Source organism: Pleurotus ostreatus (genome assembly GCF_014466165.1).
Source record: "Pleurotus ostreatus strain PC9 chromosome Unknown scaffold_1, whole genome shotgun sequence".
Lineage (NCBI taxonomy): Eukaryota > Fungi > Basidiomycota > Agaricomycetes > Agaricales > Pleurotaceae > Pleurotus > Pleurotus ostreatus.
This window is the reverse complement of record NW_023503156.1, coordinates 4,764,208-4,778,269: the sequence shown is the minus strand read 5'-3', so window position 1 is coordinate 4,778,269 and position 14,062 is coordinate 4,764,208. Positions and strand designations below refer to the sequence as shown.

The following is a 14,062-nucleotide window of genomic DNA, read 5'->3' as shown; positions in this document are numbered from 1 at the left end:
TGAATGCTACAGCTACTCTACCTGTTGCCGAACACTTGTAATAAGTAATTATAATCAGAAATGCTGACGCCGCCGCGATTCGCGAGGATACATGCTACCCGCTGATGTGCCTGAGGCTGCCTCTGGGATCTGATATCTCATTGACATAGAAATCTAGCAGTGAGGTAGACACGATAGTGATAGCACATTGTGACATTATGGATACACTTGTCATCGTAACTATGAGTATGGGCACGACTAATATACAATATGCGCAGTACGAGTACAAGTGGTAATGTGAGAGGACGGGTTGAGCACTACATCGACACCATTAGAACGACTCTGCCATGCACCGAGCACGAATATCACTAACCTTCCGGGACGATCAAGGCTCATGCAAGACTCACTGGATACAGCAGCGTTTAAGCAGCAGCCTCATCGACAGGGGCCGGGTCCGCAGCGGGCACGTCAGCAACGGGAGTCTTGGTTTTCTTGGCCTTCTTCTTGTCGGCGCTGGGGCTGGCAACGACGAACACGGCGGCGAAGGCGAGGAGGATAAGAGCGGCGCGCATTGTGAGTGATTAGCGAGTATAAAGCCTGTCACATCGATGAATTGACAAGAGACAAGAGGAGGGAGGAGAGAAAAATGTCGTCAGTGCTGTGCAACGGGAGATGGATGAGGAGGTACTTACTACTGGTGAGTGGCTAGAGGTTGCTGAGGAAATGGGGAGACTTGGGGCGGTTTAAATACTTTGGTCAAGGTGGAGGTGGACGAAAATAACTTACGATCGAGTATGCTTTCATTCGTACGACGGCCCTACACGGCGTCGTGCGCACCAACACGCACCATTCCTGCTGTCTGGTGGTGCGTGGTGCAATTCGACCGCTGTCGGACTAATACGTTCAGTCCAACGCTCCAATGGTATCTGTTTAGATCATTAGTTCACTGATCATCAATCATTGAAGACGCCTCGGGAGCGGGCGTAATGCGGTACTCGCCTAGGTCGTGCGACGTGTACTATAGTAGCGCGCACCAAATGCGAGAATAGGGTGCTGCGGAGCGAAGTCGAGCTAAGTGAAAGGGAGTGCGGCGCGTGCGTCTGGCGACTTTGAGCGCAACGAGTGGGTAATTGGCGGAGTAGAAGCTATTGGAAGTTGGAAGACTTGTTAGTGGTCAGCCGTGATGTCAACGTATGCGGTGGCCGACTTGCCAGCTCCAAGACGGCGTTCAGACCCTCAAACGTTCATGTTGTAATATTCCCGACGGTATATGGTCTCCAGCCTCCAACACTCTATCTGCATCCGGATCCTAGCGTGATGTGGGTCGTAGTCTGCAGGACTCGGACGTGTCAGTGATCTGAGTGATGGATGACTAGCATGCTCGAAGTCACCGTTGGACTTGAGTCATGTTCTCGGAGTATTTCCATTCCTTCATCGGATGTTGGTTTGCCACAGTGCTAGCTATTATCAGACCAACACCGAGGGCATCACGAAGTGATCAATAAAGCTCTTGGTGACTGTGGGAGTCAAGTGAGAGTACAGAGCACTTCACCTCAGCACACGTTGTTGCCTTCTGCTCGACTCGAGGCGCGAACAATATGCAGAACGCTAAATAACAAGAACAAGGACCACCACCACAGCCCTCACGCCTCCTTCCCTCACCCCCACCCCTGCAGCCTGCAGCGGCCTCGCATTCACGCACCTTGCACTCCAGAACATGCAGAACGACCCGCACAACGAGCTCCACATTTGCTTCAAGAAGGCATACGATGTCGTTTTGAAGCACCATCACGCATTCTTCGTGCGGAGCGTCGTCGCGGCGAGTCCAGTTCCCTCGCTGCGTCCTTGTAGTACGACTTCGAGCACCCTCTATGTTACGGTTCATCTATTCCACTCCCTCCCTCGTGTCTCCCTCCCATCCGCACCGTTCCACCTTCCGCTACATGGCATACACTACCTCTACGAACGCTTCAATGTCTGAATGTTTGGGAGTTGCCCGCTTTGCTTCGTTAACGGACGCTGCGTGGCCAGACGGCTTATTGAGATCTTTGATTTTGGGTTGGCTGTAGAGTTGTGGTTTCGCGCGGGGACGCTTACTGACCGCATCCAGCTCACCAGCTATCGCTACGTACTACGACTCCTCGTGATGCACGATATACACATATTCACCAACAATACTACGCTTGCGAGTTCCTATCGCGTACGACATAACAGTATGTCAGCTTCGCCATGGGCCTCGATGGAGAGATACTGACGTACATAGCGTCCCATCCAGCGCTTTCTAACCGAGATCGGGATACCATGACGCACTCCCAAAATTGCAGTACTTACATAGCAGGGGGGGGAAGGAGGGACGTACAGAGGCGTGGATTGGTGGATTGGCAGGGTTGCGTTGCGTTGAAGGGGAGTGTTGAGAGAAAGGGCGGGCGTGCGTGTGGGGGGGACGCGAATGGGCGAGCCTGCGCGCGGGGAACCGCAGCCTCAGAGTGCGCTATGCTGCCTGGTGGGTCGGCGGCCAGCTATATTAGCGCGCGGGGAACATACCTGGCTCCCGCACAATAGTTCCTTGTCCCTTCTCCCTTCGCTGCTCTCCACTTCCGCAATCCTTTCCCGCCATCCCCGGACGTTCACAAGGGCGGCACTGTCACTGTCATGCACATCATCTCAGTCCAGAGGCAGAAGGCGTGAGGGCGGTGTGAGGGCGCAGCAACGGGCTCGAGAGGAGTGCGGATGGCGGGAGAAAACTGCGCTGGTGAAGACGCGAGCTGAAGGAGTGGTAGTTCCGAGGACTGCAGAGTAAGAGGCCTAGGGTGGACTGAGGTTCGCTCGTGGGGAAACCCCAAATTGGTATTTCACATGTAAAACGGAGATTGATACGTGCACACGGTACATTATAAATACGATGTTACGCTATAAAGATAAAGACAGCACAGACACAGTCTTCTCCCAAACCGCTGTGCGATCTCCCGTCACGCCGGTGAAAGCACACCCAGTGATATAGTTCTCCCATCCCTGACGCGTCTGCGCAGTCACCCCATCCACCAACGTCCGATTCGCCGTGCAGCCCACGCGTGCAGGCCCACTGGCCGTGTAGAACCACACCACATCGCACTCGCGAAGCCGAGCTCGTCGCCCAGCACCAGGTCGCGCACAGCGTTCATAGTGTCGTTCGTGATGCTAGGGTCGGTGGCGTTGGTCCCTGCGAGGGCAAGGGCGCGGGAGTGCGTAGAAGGGGTGTCGAGAGCGTATTGGTGGACGAACGGGAAGGTCATGAGGTTCCGCGTTCCTTGACCAGGGCGTCCTGGCGCAGGGAAGCTACGACACCCATAATGGGCAACGGGATTGCATTACGGAAGGAAGCACGCTACGCACTGGTTCCTATCGAACTTGAACTCCCCAGTTTCGAAAAGCATCAAGCTCAGGATGGCCGCTTTCTCGCCGACGGAGGCAATCGCGTAGTCGGTGAAGGCCTTGTTGATGAACGGCGCGGCTTGTTCGGCCGTCCGGCACTCGTCAGTGAATGGGGCGGAGATGTTGCACGCGCGCGTCGAAGGCGCGATAAGGGTGAGTTGAAAGGGCGTGATATCCGAGGAGTTCTTCGGGGGGCGGCAAGGAATGACCATAGAGAAGACCACGTTTAAAGAGAGAGTGAAAATGCAGAAGGAGAGGAGCATCATTGCGAGACGGTGAGCGCAGCTCTACTGTGGCGATGGGTAAGAATGTAGCGATGAGTGGTGAGGCGATCTAGCAGGTTCCTTATAAGCGGAGGACTAATGCAGTGGCCATTTTGTTCATGGTTCATTGTCTCATTGTCGATGTCAAAGGGAAATTTCGGCGTGGGTGGCCAAGGAGCACGCCAAAACAATGGGTCGGCGCCTCGCACCTCAGAGTAGGTCGACAGATAGCAGTTCCGCGCCCAACTAGAATACGTGTGCAAGAGAAACAGCCTGATGTGGGAACAAATTGTTAACGGCAGGCCCACGGCGAAGAACACTTCGAACACTCACGTTTGCACAAGGGAAAGGCCCACACGCCGCCAGAACCACGTCGTATGTCTATCATTCCAATCGTCAATGAAGTCTACGAGCGAAGGAGAATACGGCTGCGAGCAGACGCAAAGTTTGCGCGCGCCGCAGAGGGCATGGTCCATAAGTATGGATGGAACTAAATGTGTTGCGAATAAATTATATGGGTTCGAAGGAACGAAGGGAGCCTCGAATTACAAGACGAAAAGACATGTTAAAGAGCACTGGATACAGCCAGCATGAAAACATCCCCCGCCATAAGCTCAAAAGATTGACATCCTACCTAATCTTCGTCCATCCTATCCAACACACCGTCGGCGTCACCCGGATTCCGAGATGGAGACGAAGCCGGCGACGAGGCCATAGACGAGGGTGCGCTTGCCACTGCATTCCGTACTGGCGAAGGCGTCGTCGGGGAAGGGGGAGATCCGTTTGGAGGAAGAGGACCCGGCGAAATCGACCGCCTGGCCTCGCGTTTAGACCGCACAGAGGCGTTCAGATGGTCGCACTTTATGCAACGAAATTCTGGATCATAGTCGTTAGCTTGGTACGGAGAGAGGGAAGTACAGATAACGAAGACACTCACGAGCGTCTTGCCACATCGCCTCCGGCAGAAGCCCATTATGCTTGAAGCATCTCTCGCAAATCAAGGCGTAGCGGGAGGAAGGCGGGGCCTGGTCATCTTCACCGAGCAGGGCGTCCGCGAGTTTGTCGTACCACTGCTTGCGAGCGGGAGTGGCGAGGAATGGTGAAGCTGGATCTACGAAGTCAGCTGGGCGACGCAAACATCCGTCATATTTGGACGCACGGGAGAAGGCCGTTAAGGCGGGATTGGGCATTGAAGGAGGACCGAGAGGGCCCGAAGGAGGAGCAGAAGGCCCTCCGGATCTGGGGGCATTAGGTGTTTGGGGAGCCTGCGCGAGCGCGGGGTTGAATCGCTGGCGGAGGCCCTGAGGTTGGGGTGTATTCATCGGCGTTGACTCGTCGTACTTGGATAGGAGATCGCGCGTGGAGTAGTAGTTCGTCTTCTTCTTGATCTCCTCCACCTTTGTCCTCTGCTGCTTCAGGAGCTGTTGCAGCGTCTTCTCTATACCACGGTGGTTTATTAACGGAAGGGTTATTAGGAATATCAGATACGTACCTTCATGGGCCTCCTTTCTCGAATACCAAAGCTGGACTATCCGCCGTATAAATAGCACTCTGTAACGGTCAGCGCGTGCGCAGGTTCCGACGAAAGAACGCACATTAATGGCCCAAGAATAACAGGTGCTAGCGCTACTCCGCGCGGTAAAGAAAAGGCTCGGAAATACCACGAGCAGACGTACACGAGGTACGCTGCGGCCGTATAAAGAGTCGACCAGAGCGTCGAGCGCCGTTCGCGTAAACGTATATCCGCAAGCTTTTGCTGCCGTGATTGAATATCGCGTGAAAGAGTGGAAAGGATAGTTTCGTAGTCTTCCTCTTTAGACTAGGCTGTTCTTCAGTAACACAAATGCACGGTGCTACGCAGCTCGTACCTGTTTGAATAGGCGCAGCAAGAACGACATGATTGGGCAGAAGTTGGGATCCTGGTGAAAGAAGCTGATGACTGGATATTCTGAAGAGAATCGTGCGAGTGGTGGGGGGACAGATACAATAGGACCAGGAGCTAGAAGCCATCAAGACCTTGCCACGGACACGTACGATCCCACGGTCAGTAATTTACTCTCACGATCAGCCACACCAGATACATAAGATTGGTTCCCTAGGCACGCACATGACATGACATACCTTGTCTTGGCTTTCCCATGCCTCCCTAGCGAGTCACGGCGTCTTTCACCGGTCCAAATTGACACGTTTTAGACGTGTGTGCTTTTACGGTTGTCTATATGAGAAAAGCGTCATGATGTCAGTGTAAATTTACGCCGAGGCTCTCGCTCACATACCATATTTAGGACGAAGGATGTGGCATACCAAACAAGGAAACCTGCTGATTTAAATCGGAAGCAAGGCAAATATGGCGGCAAGTCACGGGGGCGCCTTCTCCACCTACAACGACGGCGTCGCGCAGTACTTTGACCGCTGTACATGACATCATCCTATCTTGGACCCTCGCTATCCAAATTTCCCTCAAAGACTTGCGACGCCACAGATGGACACACGCTGGAGTGATTAGTGGCCTGTAACGATGACTGAACCGCGCGAACGGCTTCAACCTACGAAGAGGCCTAACAACTCCCTCACCTTCCCTACGATATTCACGCCTTCTCTAGCACCTCTTCGCATCCTCTGTGATCCTCTCCTCCACTCTCCGCTTCCCCAATTGTGCAACACGCCGTTTCACACCAACTAACAACTCCCCCCTCCACTTAATACTCAATTCTCACCCACTGACAACAACGCCTCCCACTCGCCCAGAAATCGTTTGCTCAAACTTCGACCTTTCCCCATCCCCATCCCCATGCATCGACCGCTATCGAGCGCTGCTCTCCCTCGCCACTCCACCGTCATCCAGTCCCCGATCTCAGATCTCAACGTCAACCCTCGCATACAGCCCCCCGACGCTGTCGTCCCCATCGTCTCTGGAGCGCAGGGTAGCACAGCAGCGCGTTGACTCACCTCCGCAGATTGCGGCTGAGGCTGGGCGTCCGTGGTACAACGTCTACATCTACATCTATATCTTCCTTCGACGCACGCTGGGCGACGCCCATGTCCTCCATCCTTCGATTGCGCTGTGACACTCGGGAGTGAGTGTCCTCCATCTAGCATCTACGCATCACCACGTGTCGTGCCCTCAGCGGCTCTCAACACCTCAACACCTCAACACACAATCGAGCATCGAGCATCGAGCATGGCATCGACATGCTCGGCTCCCCGCAACCGCACCACCTGTCCTCAGTTCCTCTTCAACGTACCATACCCCACAGCCTGAGGCCTGATGACTCAAAAAATCGAAACCATCGCACGCCTCTTCGAGCAAAGCGGCGCGCTGCGGGTGCCCATTCTCACCCCATTCTCACCCCATTCTCACGCGTACTGCTCACTAACCCGTACTGCACCCTCGCTGGCGGCCAACCCCCCAGTTCCAGTCTCCCTCCAGTTCCAGTTACGCGCGTGTCCGGTCACACCAAACTCCCAAACGACCAACAGACAACAGACAGAGGGTCGTCTTTGTCTAAGCAGCGCTGGGCCTTTGGTGCGCGTGCGTGCAGCTGACTGACTGCCTTGGAGACCGCAGACGGAAGACGGGAGACGGACGAGGAGGAGGAGGAGGAGGGAGGAATGCTACTGCGCAAAATCAGCCGCTGACCAGCATATCGGCGTACCGGCATACCGCGCGGCGCGCGGCGAGGGGGTACAAACTACAAAGGTTACGCTGCGGGCATCGAAGGCGTGGGCGCCATCGAGCGTCGCGCGTCGCGCGACAAGAGACGAGACGGCGGGTTCGTTACGTTCGAAATTGAAATAGCAAGGCAGGACAGACGAGTATAGCAAAAGCGGAGACGATTCAGGGCGCAGAGAGGCAGGCGAGGGACGAGAGCCAAGTACTAAGTACTAAGTACCTAAGCAGGCAACACATCGACATCGACATTATTGTCTATTGTCTTTCCTCCCAATCCCAATTTGACCTCCCTTTCCCTTTCCCTTTCCCTTTCCCTTTCCCTTTTCATACCTCCCGACCCCGCCTCCCGAGTCCCAATGCACTGCGAGGCTACCCTATCCCTGTCCCTATCCCTATCCCTGCTGCGGTCGCACGCGCATCACCTCGACTCGACTCGACTTGGATACGCGACCAGTATTACTCGCGTATAGCCTCGCAATGGCAAGAGTCAAGACGGCAACCAATAAGCCAGAGGTGTTAGGTTTAGGTGTTCTTGTGCGCCGGTAACAGCTTCGCCGTGCGGGAAAGGGGGAGCGGGTGCGCAGAAGGGAGGGAGAGGGAGGGGGGAACAGGAGACGCCACCCCATCAATGCGAGGACAGCGCATGCGTCGTCCAGCGCGGCTACTCACTCACCCACCCACTCACCCGCGCTCTGCGTCACCAGAACGCCCCCCCCCCCCCAAAAAAAAATGCATCGCTTCGCTTCTCTTCTCCGTCCCCGTCCCCGTACCCATTCCCCATTCTGCATGTACCCATTCCACAATCTGCAGACCGCACCATCACATCCCCATACACTACACATGTAACATGTAACATGTAACATCGTGTATTAGCATATCACAACCACATTCACAAGAACCTGCTGTCCGGGAAAATACGGATGCGAAGCGTCGTCGAGAACAGTCACAGTAAGGACGACGCGGAGAACACGCGTGCTGATGTTTGACGTCCGTTTGGGTGGACAGTGAGCAAGTGGGTGCTGTTTCGGTTTCGGCGGGGTATCTCGCTGAGTGGTATCGACACATACGGGGCGGGGGCTCGCATTGGGTGGTGGTGCGATAGGGAGCTCGGTACCGTTGTTGCGTGAAGATTCGGCAGCCGAGCGAGGCAAGATCTCGTCCGGTTTGGGCCAAGAGGCACTGGTCGATGCGTACGTCGGTATTACCGGGGCAACGAAGGTAGCAGCATTCACGCAATCATCGTCGTCGGCACTCTTCCAGCGGAACTTCATCGTGACGGCGCTCTGGCCGCACCCACAATCACAAACCATCAAACTCGACCTACACGACCCAAGGAAGGAATATCAGCACGCCGTCTTCCCTCTACCACAGAGCAGAGTCGAAATCAAATTTACCCGTGATCCCCATCCCCATCCCCATCCCCATCCCCATTTCCTCCCCCGTGCCCCCCCTTCGCAGCAGCGATCGCATGGGTTGTATGGTCTTCGAACTTGATCCCGACGGTACTCTCCACCATCTCCTTCACGCCCCAGATCCGCGCGCAGACGCCCGCGGTCGTGAGCCCGTGCTTGGCATTGGCGTCGCAGAATGGCGCGACGATGGAAAAGGCGCCGTCGAAGGTGAAGGCAGACGCGAGCGTGTATGTGTGCGGCGGGTTGGGGCATTGGACGGCGGGCGATAGCGTGCCCGTGAGTACGGTGGGGCGTGCAGGGCCTGGCGGCACTAGCAGCGGACTCAGCGATGGAGACAACGGCTTTCGCATGGACGGCGGGATATCTTCACAGGGACCGTCCACAGCGTTGAGACGGGGAGGGTCGTTTGGAGGGGAGGGTAGCCGCAGCAGCGGCTTATCGAGATGATTCAGCTCTCCGTCCTTTTGCATGTCCTCACATATGCGGGTTGCGGGGGGTTCCACGTCCATCGTTCGAATAGAAGCATAACATCGGCTAGCGTCCAAGTCGTCGTCGGCATTTCCGCCATTGTCAGCGCCGGGCGTCTCTACCTCGTTCGCATCCGTTACAAGTTCAGCTACTCCGTTGTTGATCTCTTGAGTCCTAACCCCAGACCCCTCCTTACTCGTCGGGGATTCCCTCTGCTCCTCCACGGTTACGCCAGAACCTGCACCGGCGCTCGCCCACCTCCCTTCTTTCATCCCCATCCGCCACTCGACCCACATATTCCTCGCACAGAGGAACGCCTTCATCTGCTCGTCCAGCCTCTCCAGCAGCTTCTCCACAGTCTGAAACCGCGTCATCGCGCGCGAAGGCTCGAGGTGGGGGGTGAACTGACGGTTCGCGTTCGAATACGACTCAGTTGCTGCCGTTTCGCCATCCCGCTCAGCCCTGGGTTCAATAACAAACACCTCGTCGTCGTCCGCGAACCGGACGCTCTTCTTCTCCACACCCGCACCCACACTCCCATCGCCGCCGCCGTTCTCCTTCTCCTCCTGGACCGCTCCACCCATCTCGCCACTCGCCCTCGCATCTTCGCTCCCGCTCCTCGAGCACCGCCCCTGCCCACCATCGCCGTATTTTCTTACATGCTGGTAGCGCCGCGCCTGGGCCCTACACGGCTCGCACATCTTCCACCCGTAGCCCAGTTCCGTCGCGAGTAGATTCATGCAGCGCGGCCCGGCGCAGGCAGCAGGCAGCCGCTTGGTGGTGATCGGGGTTCGGGGCGCGTAAGAAGGGATCGGTGAGGGCGGAGGGGCAGGCGTCGATGTCGGCGTAGGCAAATGTATATGTATTGGTAATGGGGTAGAAGAGGACGGGGAGCCAGCTGCTACTTCGGTTTCAGATGACTCGGATGGGGGGAGAGCCGTCGACGTGATCGCTGGCACAAGTACAGGAGAGGAAGGAACGGGCGTGGAAGCCGTAGAAGGCGAAGGAGAGTCAACGTCTGGTCGAGGGGAAGGCAGAGGTGAGAGCAACGCTTTGAGTGAGAGGCTAAGGGGAATCTTGATTCGGATTTTGAGAGGCTCGGAGTCGGAGGGTTTCTTCCGGTCATCAGATGGAGGAGCTTCCACGCTGGCCACGCCCTCCCCCGCTGCCTCCTTCCCCTCCCAATCGCGCCCGCTTCGTCCCACCTCCTCTGCCTCCTTCGAATTTCCAATCCCGCCGGCACCACTAGTACTCGCGGGACTAACGGGGCCAGCACGTACGGTGCTACCGTGGCTGCTACCGCATCGCCTCCGGGAGCTTGTCACGCTCGAGAGCACCGACCGGCACCACTCCTCGTATGTCATGCTCTCTGTCGCAGACACCGGTGCCGGCGGCGCTCGAGACCTCTGCCCGCGCTGTCCCGCGCCGCGTTTGCGCTTGATCCACCCGTTGCGTTTGCGCTTCCGCTTCGCGGGGCCGGGGGTGGAAGCGGATGGCGAGGGAGGCGGTCCTGAAGGGGAGTTCCGCTGGAGAAGGACGAGGTTGGTGTGAGCATGCACGAAGCGTAAAAGGAGGAGGCATGGATAACGGAAGGAGGGAGGGAAGGAAACGCACCAGATTCGTGGTGTCCGCGCTAGCACTAGGTGAGCCTTCATCGGGGTATGCAAGATACATCAACAAATCGTCCTCGCCCTCGCCCTCGCCCTCGCCCTCGCCCTCGCCCTCGCCCCAGTCCTCGCCGTTCTCTGCCTCTTCTCCAGGATCTTCGAACGCCATCAGTATTTCCGTATTGCAGGACAAAGCCGCGCCAGTACTGATGGTCGAGTCAATACCAATCGTAGCTGGAGGAAGGGGGAGCAGTGGTGGCGGTGCCTCTTCCTCGGGATAAGCGAGGTTGAGCGCGTCTAGGTCGCAATCAACGTCGTCGTCCCCGTCTTCGCCGTAGATATCGGTAGCTTCAAGGCCGCCGATGGCTTCGAAACTGAGGTCGGCGTCCAGCAGCGGGTTCAGCATATGCATGTCAGCAGGGCTCTCAGTGGGCGTCCGAGTCGCCGGTGAGGAGGATCGTAACTGGGATTCGGCGTCGTTGGCGTTGTGCCGGACATGATCCGTATCCGCGTCGCACTCCATCGAAAGGCACGGGCCTCCAGAGCGCTCTTCTCCTTCCGGAGCGTGCAGTCGCGAGGCCTGCGCAGGCGTAGTTCGAGGCGGTGGAACCGGAGGAGAGGTAGCTTCGACTTCGACGGGATTAGACGCCGAGTCCGCTTCTGCCTGCGCCCCCGCCCCTGCGGGCGGATTGACTACGCCCACGCTGGTCGATCTCGGAAGAGGTTTCCCTTTCCCCTCATCGCGCCGAATGCCACGCGGAGGTCCGATCTTCAGCGTCGGCGGTAGCTGGGCCTCTTCTTCTCCCTGCTCTTCGTCGTCGTCGTCCTCTTGCGAAGATATCGAGTCATCTACACCGTTTGCCGGCGAATCCTCGCGCCTAGACGTCGAGCGCGAAGACTCATACGGACGCCCATCCGAGTTCGCGTTGAAGTTCGAGACACGCGGAAGGGGTTTACGAGCCGGACTACGCGCGACCATCACATCCGTCCCCCCCAGAACCGCGTCTCCTAGTACCACAGCCCGACGTGGGAGGGGCATGCGCGGCCGCTCCGCCTTCGTTGGTTCCGCTACTCGTTCTGGTATCGGCAGTGACTCTCGTCTAGGTAATGGTTTGGGCTGTGATGCTGGCTGCGGAGGCGGTGGCGGCTCGGCATCCAGCAGCTGGAATGGAAGAAATACGCATATGCGTGGATACACGCCCATGTGTAAGACCGTTTATCACTGTAATGGGTTCAGGGACTCACCTGAATGTCTTCCATGTCCCTGCACCCATTCCCATCCCCGTAACCGTCCTCCGCGTGAACGTCGTCAGCGTCATGCCTCTTCGCAGCGAGATTCCGCTGCCTTGCGAGCCTCGCGGCTGCCGTCCTCTGCTTCGCCGTCTTCCGTCTGGGCGACGGCATCGTCGGCGGTGCTGACGCCTGAACCTCGTCATCTCCGCCTCCGCCTCCTTCTCCATCTCCGTGTCCTTCGCCTTCTCGAACAGCACTTCCTCCTTCCCCAGTACCGCTACGACTCCTTCCTGGTGCTGCTCCCCGCCCGCGACCCCGCCCGCGTCCTCTTCCATCTCCACGACCCGACCGCCTCCCAGATCCACGGCTCTTCAAGCGTTCCCAAGCAGCCATCTGCGCGCGCAGGTCGATCCCGCTGAGGAAGCCCTCCGCATCGAATCCGTCGTCCGCATTCCCCACCGTGTCGGCCCGCCGTGGGCTCTCTACCCCCGCTGGTTTCTCCACAGACTTGGTGTCCGCGTGCTGGTGCTTCTTTCGCAGAGGCCTCGGTGTCTCTGAGGGACTTTCCTCAGACTCGGAGTCAGCGTCGGACGCCCTTCCGCGGCGTTCGCGCCGGGCATGCGTGGGGGTTTGAGGTGGGTGGGAGAATAGCGACAGCCTTGGAAGCGGGAAACGCGACGAGTGTGGTTGGTGGTGGGCACCATTGCTGGCCAGGCTGAACCCTGCGCTGGCCATGGCCACGGATGGTGAGCTGGACGATCCGAGGCTAGAATTCGACGACATGCTCGATGCTCCCGGCACAAAGTATATGATTGCGTCGTCCTGCGTCAACGGCCGTTCACATAGACAGATCGACGTTCGCGTGGAGACTCACCGTATACCGCAGTTATTTCAGGAGTGATAACGCACTCCCAGCCACATGCGCGAGGTCTTCGCTCCCTTCCTTTCGTCCGCTCGACTTCCTTCACTTCGAAACCCCGCAAACGAACTGATATCGCAGATGGTTGGAATCTAGATATTGATATTGAGACCTTCGATACTGTCGTATGAAACGTTCAAGTTGGCGCCGTCGCGCCGAATAGATAAGATAAGTACCTCCGCCAGTTGTCGTGGGCGAAGGGCGAGTAGAGTGTACGCGTCAAACTCAAGAAAATGGGAGACGGGGATGGGGTATGTTTCCAGTTAGGGCGAGAAAAAATTCGATTGGAAAATTCGTCATAGCTGTAAGCAAATAAGGTTACCGGCGCCTATCGTCTGCGTAGGTCGCCGCCGTGGTTTTCTGCATATTCAACGAGCAAGAACAGCATCAACAGCAACACCAGCAACAAGCCTTGCAAGCCCGCCAATAACGGCAGCGGACCACCACGGCAAACCTCGTCGGGCATGCAGCCGGGAATCACTGGACAGATAGACGAGACGACTGTCTGCAAGAGGATGCAAGTGGTGGGATGATTGGCGCTGGAGAATGGACGCCAGTTCTTCCTCCGCCATATTCATTTGACACCAGCATGCTACCCATCCCCAAAGGCTTCTGGAATCAAATACTTTGCTGTCGGGCCTAATACCTACGGATCGCATGCATCTGTCGGCCGGATAACACGAGTATTTGTACGGACAAAGAAGATTATGGACATCCCCTCCTTCACCGTGTATCCCTGCGAGTAGCTGCACGTCTTGAACACAGTATTATCTACGCCTCAGCTCCCGAACCTGCGGGTCCAGTGTCCAGTCGATCGAAGTTAGGATTGCGTGCGCCTCAAGCTCTTCGCCACTGGTCGAGTTGTACTGGCTCTCACATCCCCCGGATCTGGTTCCACAGTCCCCCATCTATGTTTCCACTTTTTGACTACGTCATTTGACGGATTACCCACACCAATTTTGCATTCTCAAACATGCGTAGCGCGCAAGCAATCAAATGTTTCACCCTAACCCGTGCCTTGAGCCGTTCTATTGCGCCTGTGTTCTTATCGATCTCTTCTCTTCCTTGGTCTCTTGATATCCACCCTCGAAATACTG

General features: G+C 56.9%; 3 protein-coding genes across 3 annotated transcripts; all 3 read right to left on the bottom strand.

Moving 5' to 3' along the window:
• Positions 1 to 2,889: 2,889 nt before the first annotated feature.
• PC9H_001744 (uncharacterized protein) lies at positions 2,890 to 3,656 on the bottom strand (the record flags this gene model as incomplete). The annotated part of the gene is made up of 3 exons (XM_036771393.1): positions 2,890 to 3,000; positions 3,063 to 3,294; positions 3,352 to 3,656. The coding sequence occupies 3 exons, from the start codon at positions 3,654 to 3,656 to the stop codon at positions 2,890 to 2,892; spliced, it is 648 nt and encodes a 215-aa protein (XP_036637238.1).
• Positions 3,657 to 4,287: 631 nt separating this feature from the next.
• Positions 4,288 to 5,551, bottom strand: PC9H_001743 (uncharacterized protein; the record flags this gene model as incomplete). Its single annotated transcript, XM_036771392.1, has 6 exons — positions 4,288 to 4,529; positions 4,591 to 4,758; positions 4,813 to 5,091; positions 5,146 to 5,204; positions 5,249 to 5,472; positions 5,522 to 5,551. The coding sequence occupies 6 exons, from the start codon at positions 5,549 to 5,551 to the stop codon at positions 4,288 to 4,290; spliced, it is 1,002 nt and encodes a 333-aa protein (XP_036637237.1).
• Positions 5,552 to 8,716: 3,165 nt separating this feature from the next.
• PC9H_001742 (uncharacterized protein) lies at positions 8,717 to 12,781 on the bottom strand (the record flags this gene model as incomplete). The annotated part of the gene is made up of 3 exons (XM_036771391.1): positions 8,717 to 10,732; positions 10,821 to 11,975; positions 12,059 to 12,781. The coding sequence occupies 3 exons, from the start codon at positions 12,779 to 12,781 to the stop codon at positions 8,717 to 8,719; spliced, it is 3,894 nt and encodes a 1,297-aa protein (XP_036637236.1).
• Between the last annotated feature and the right edge of the window lie 1,281 nt (positions 12,782 to 14,062).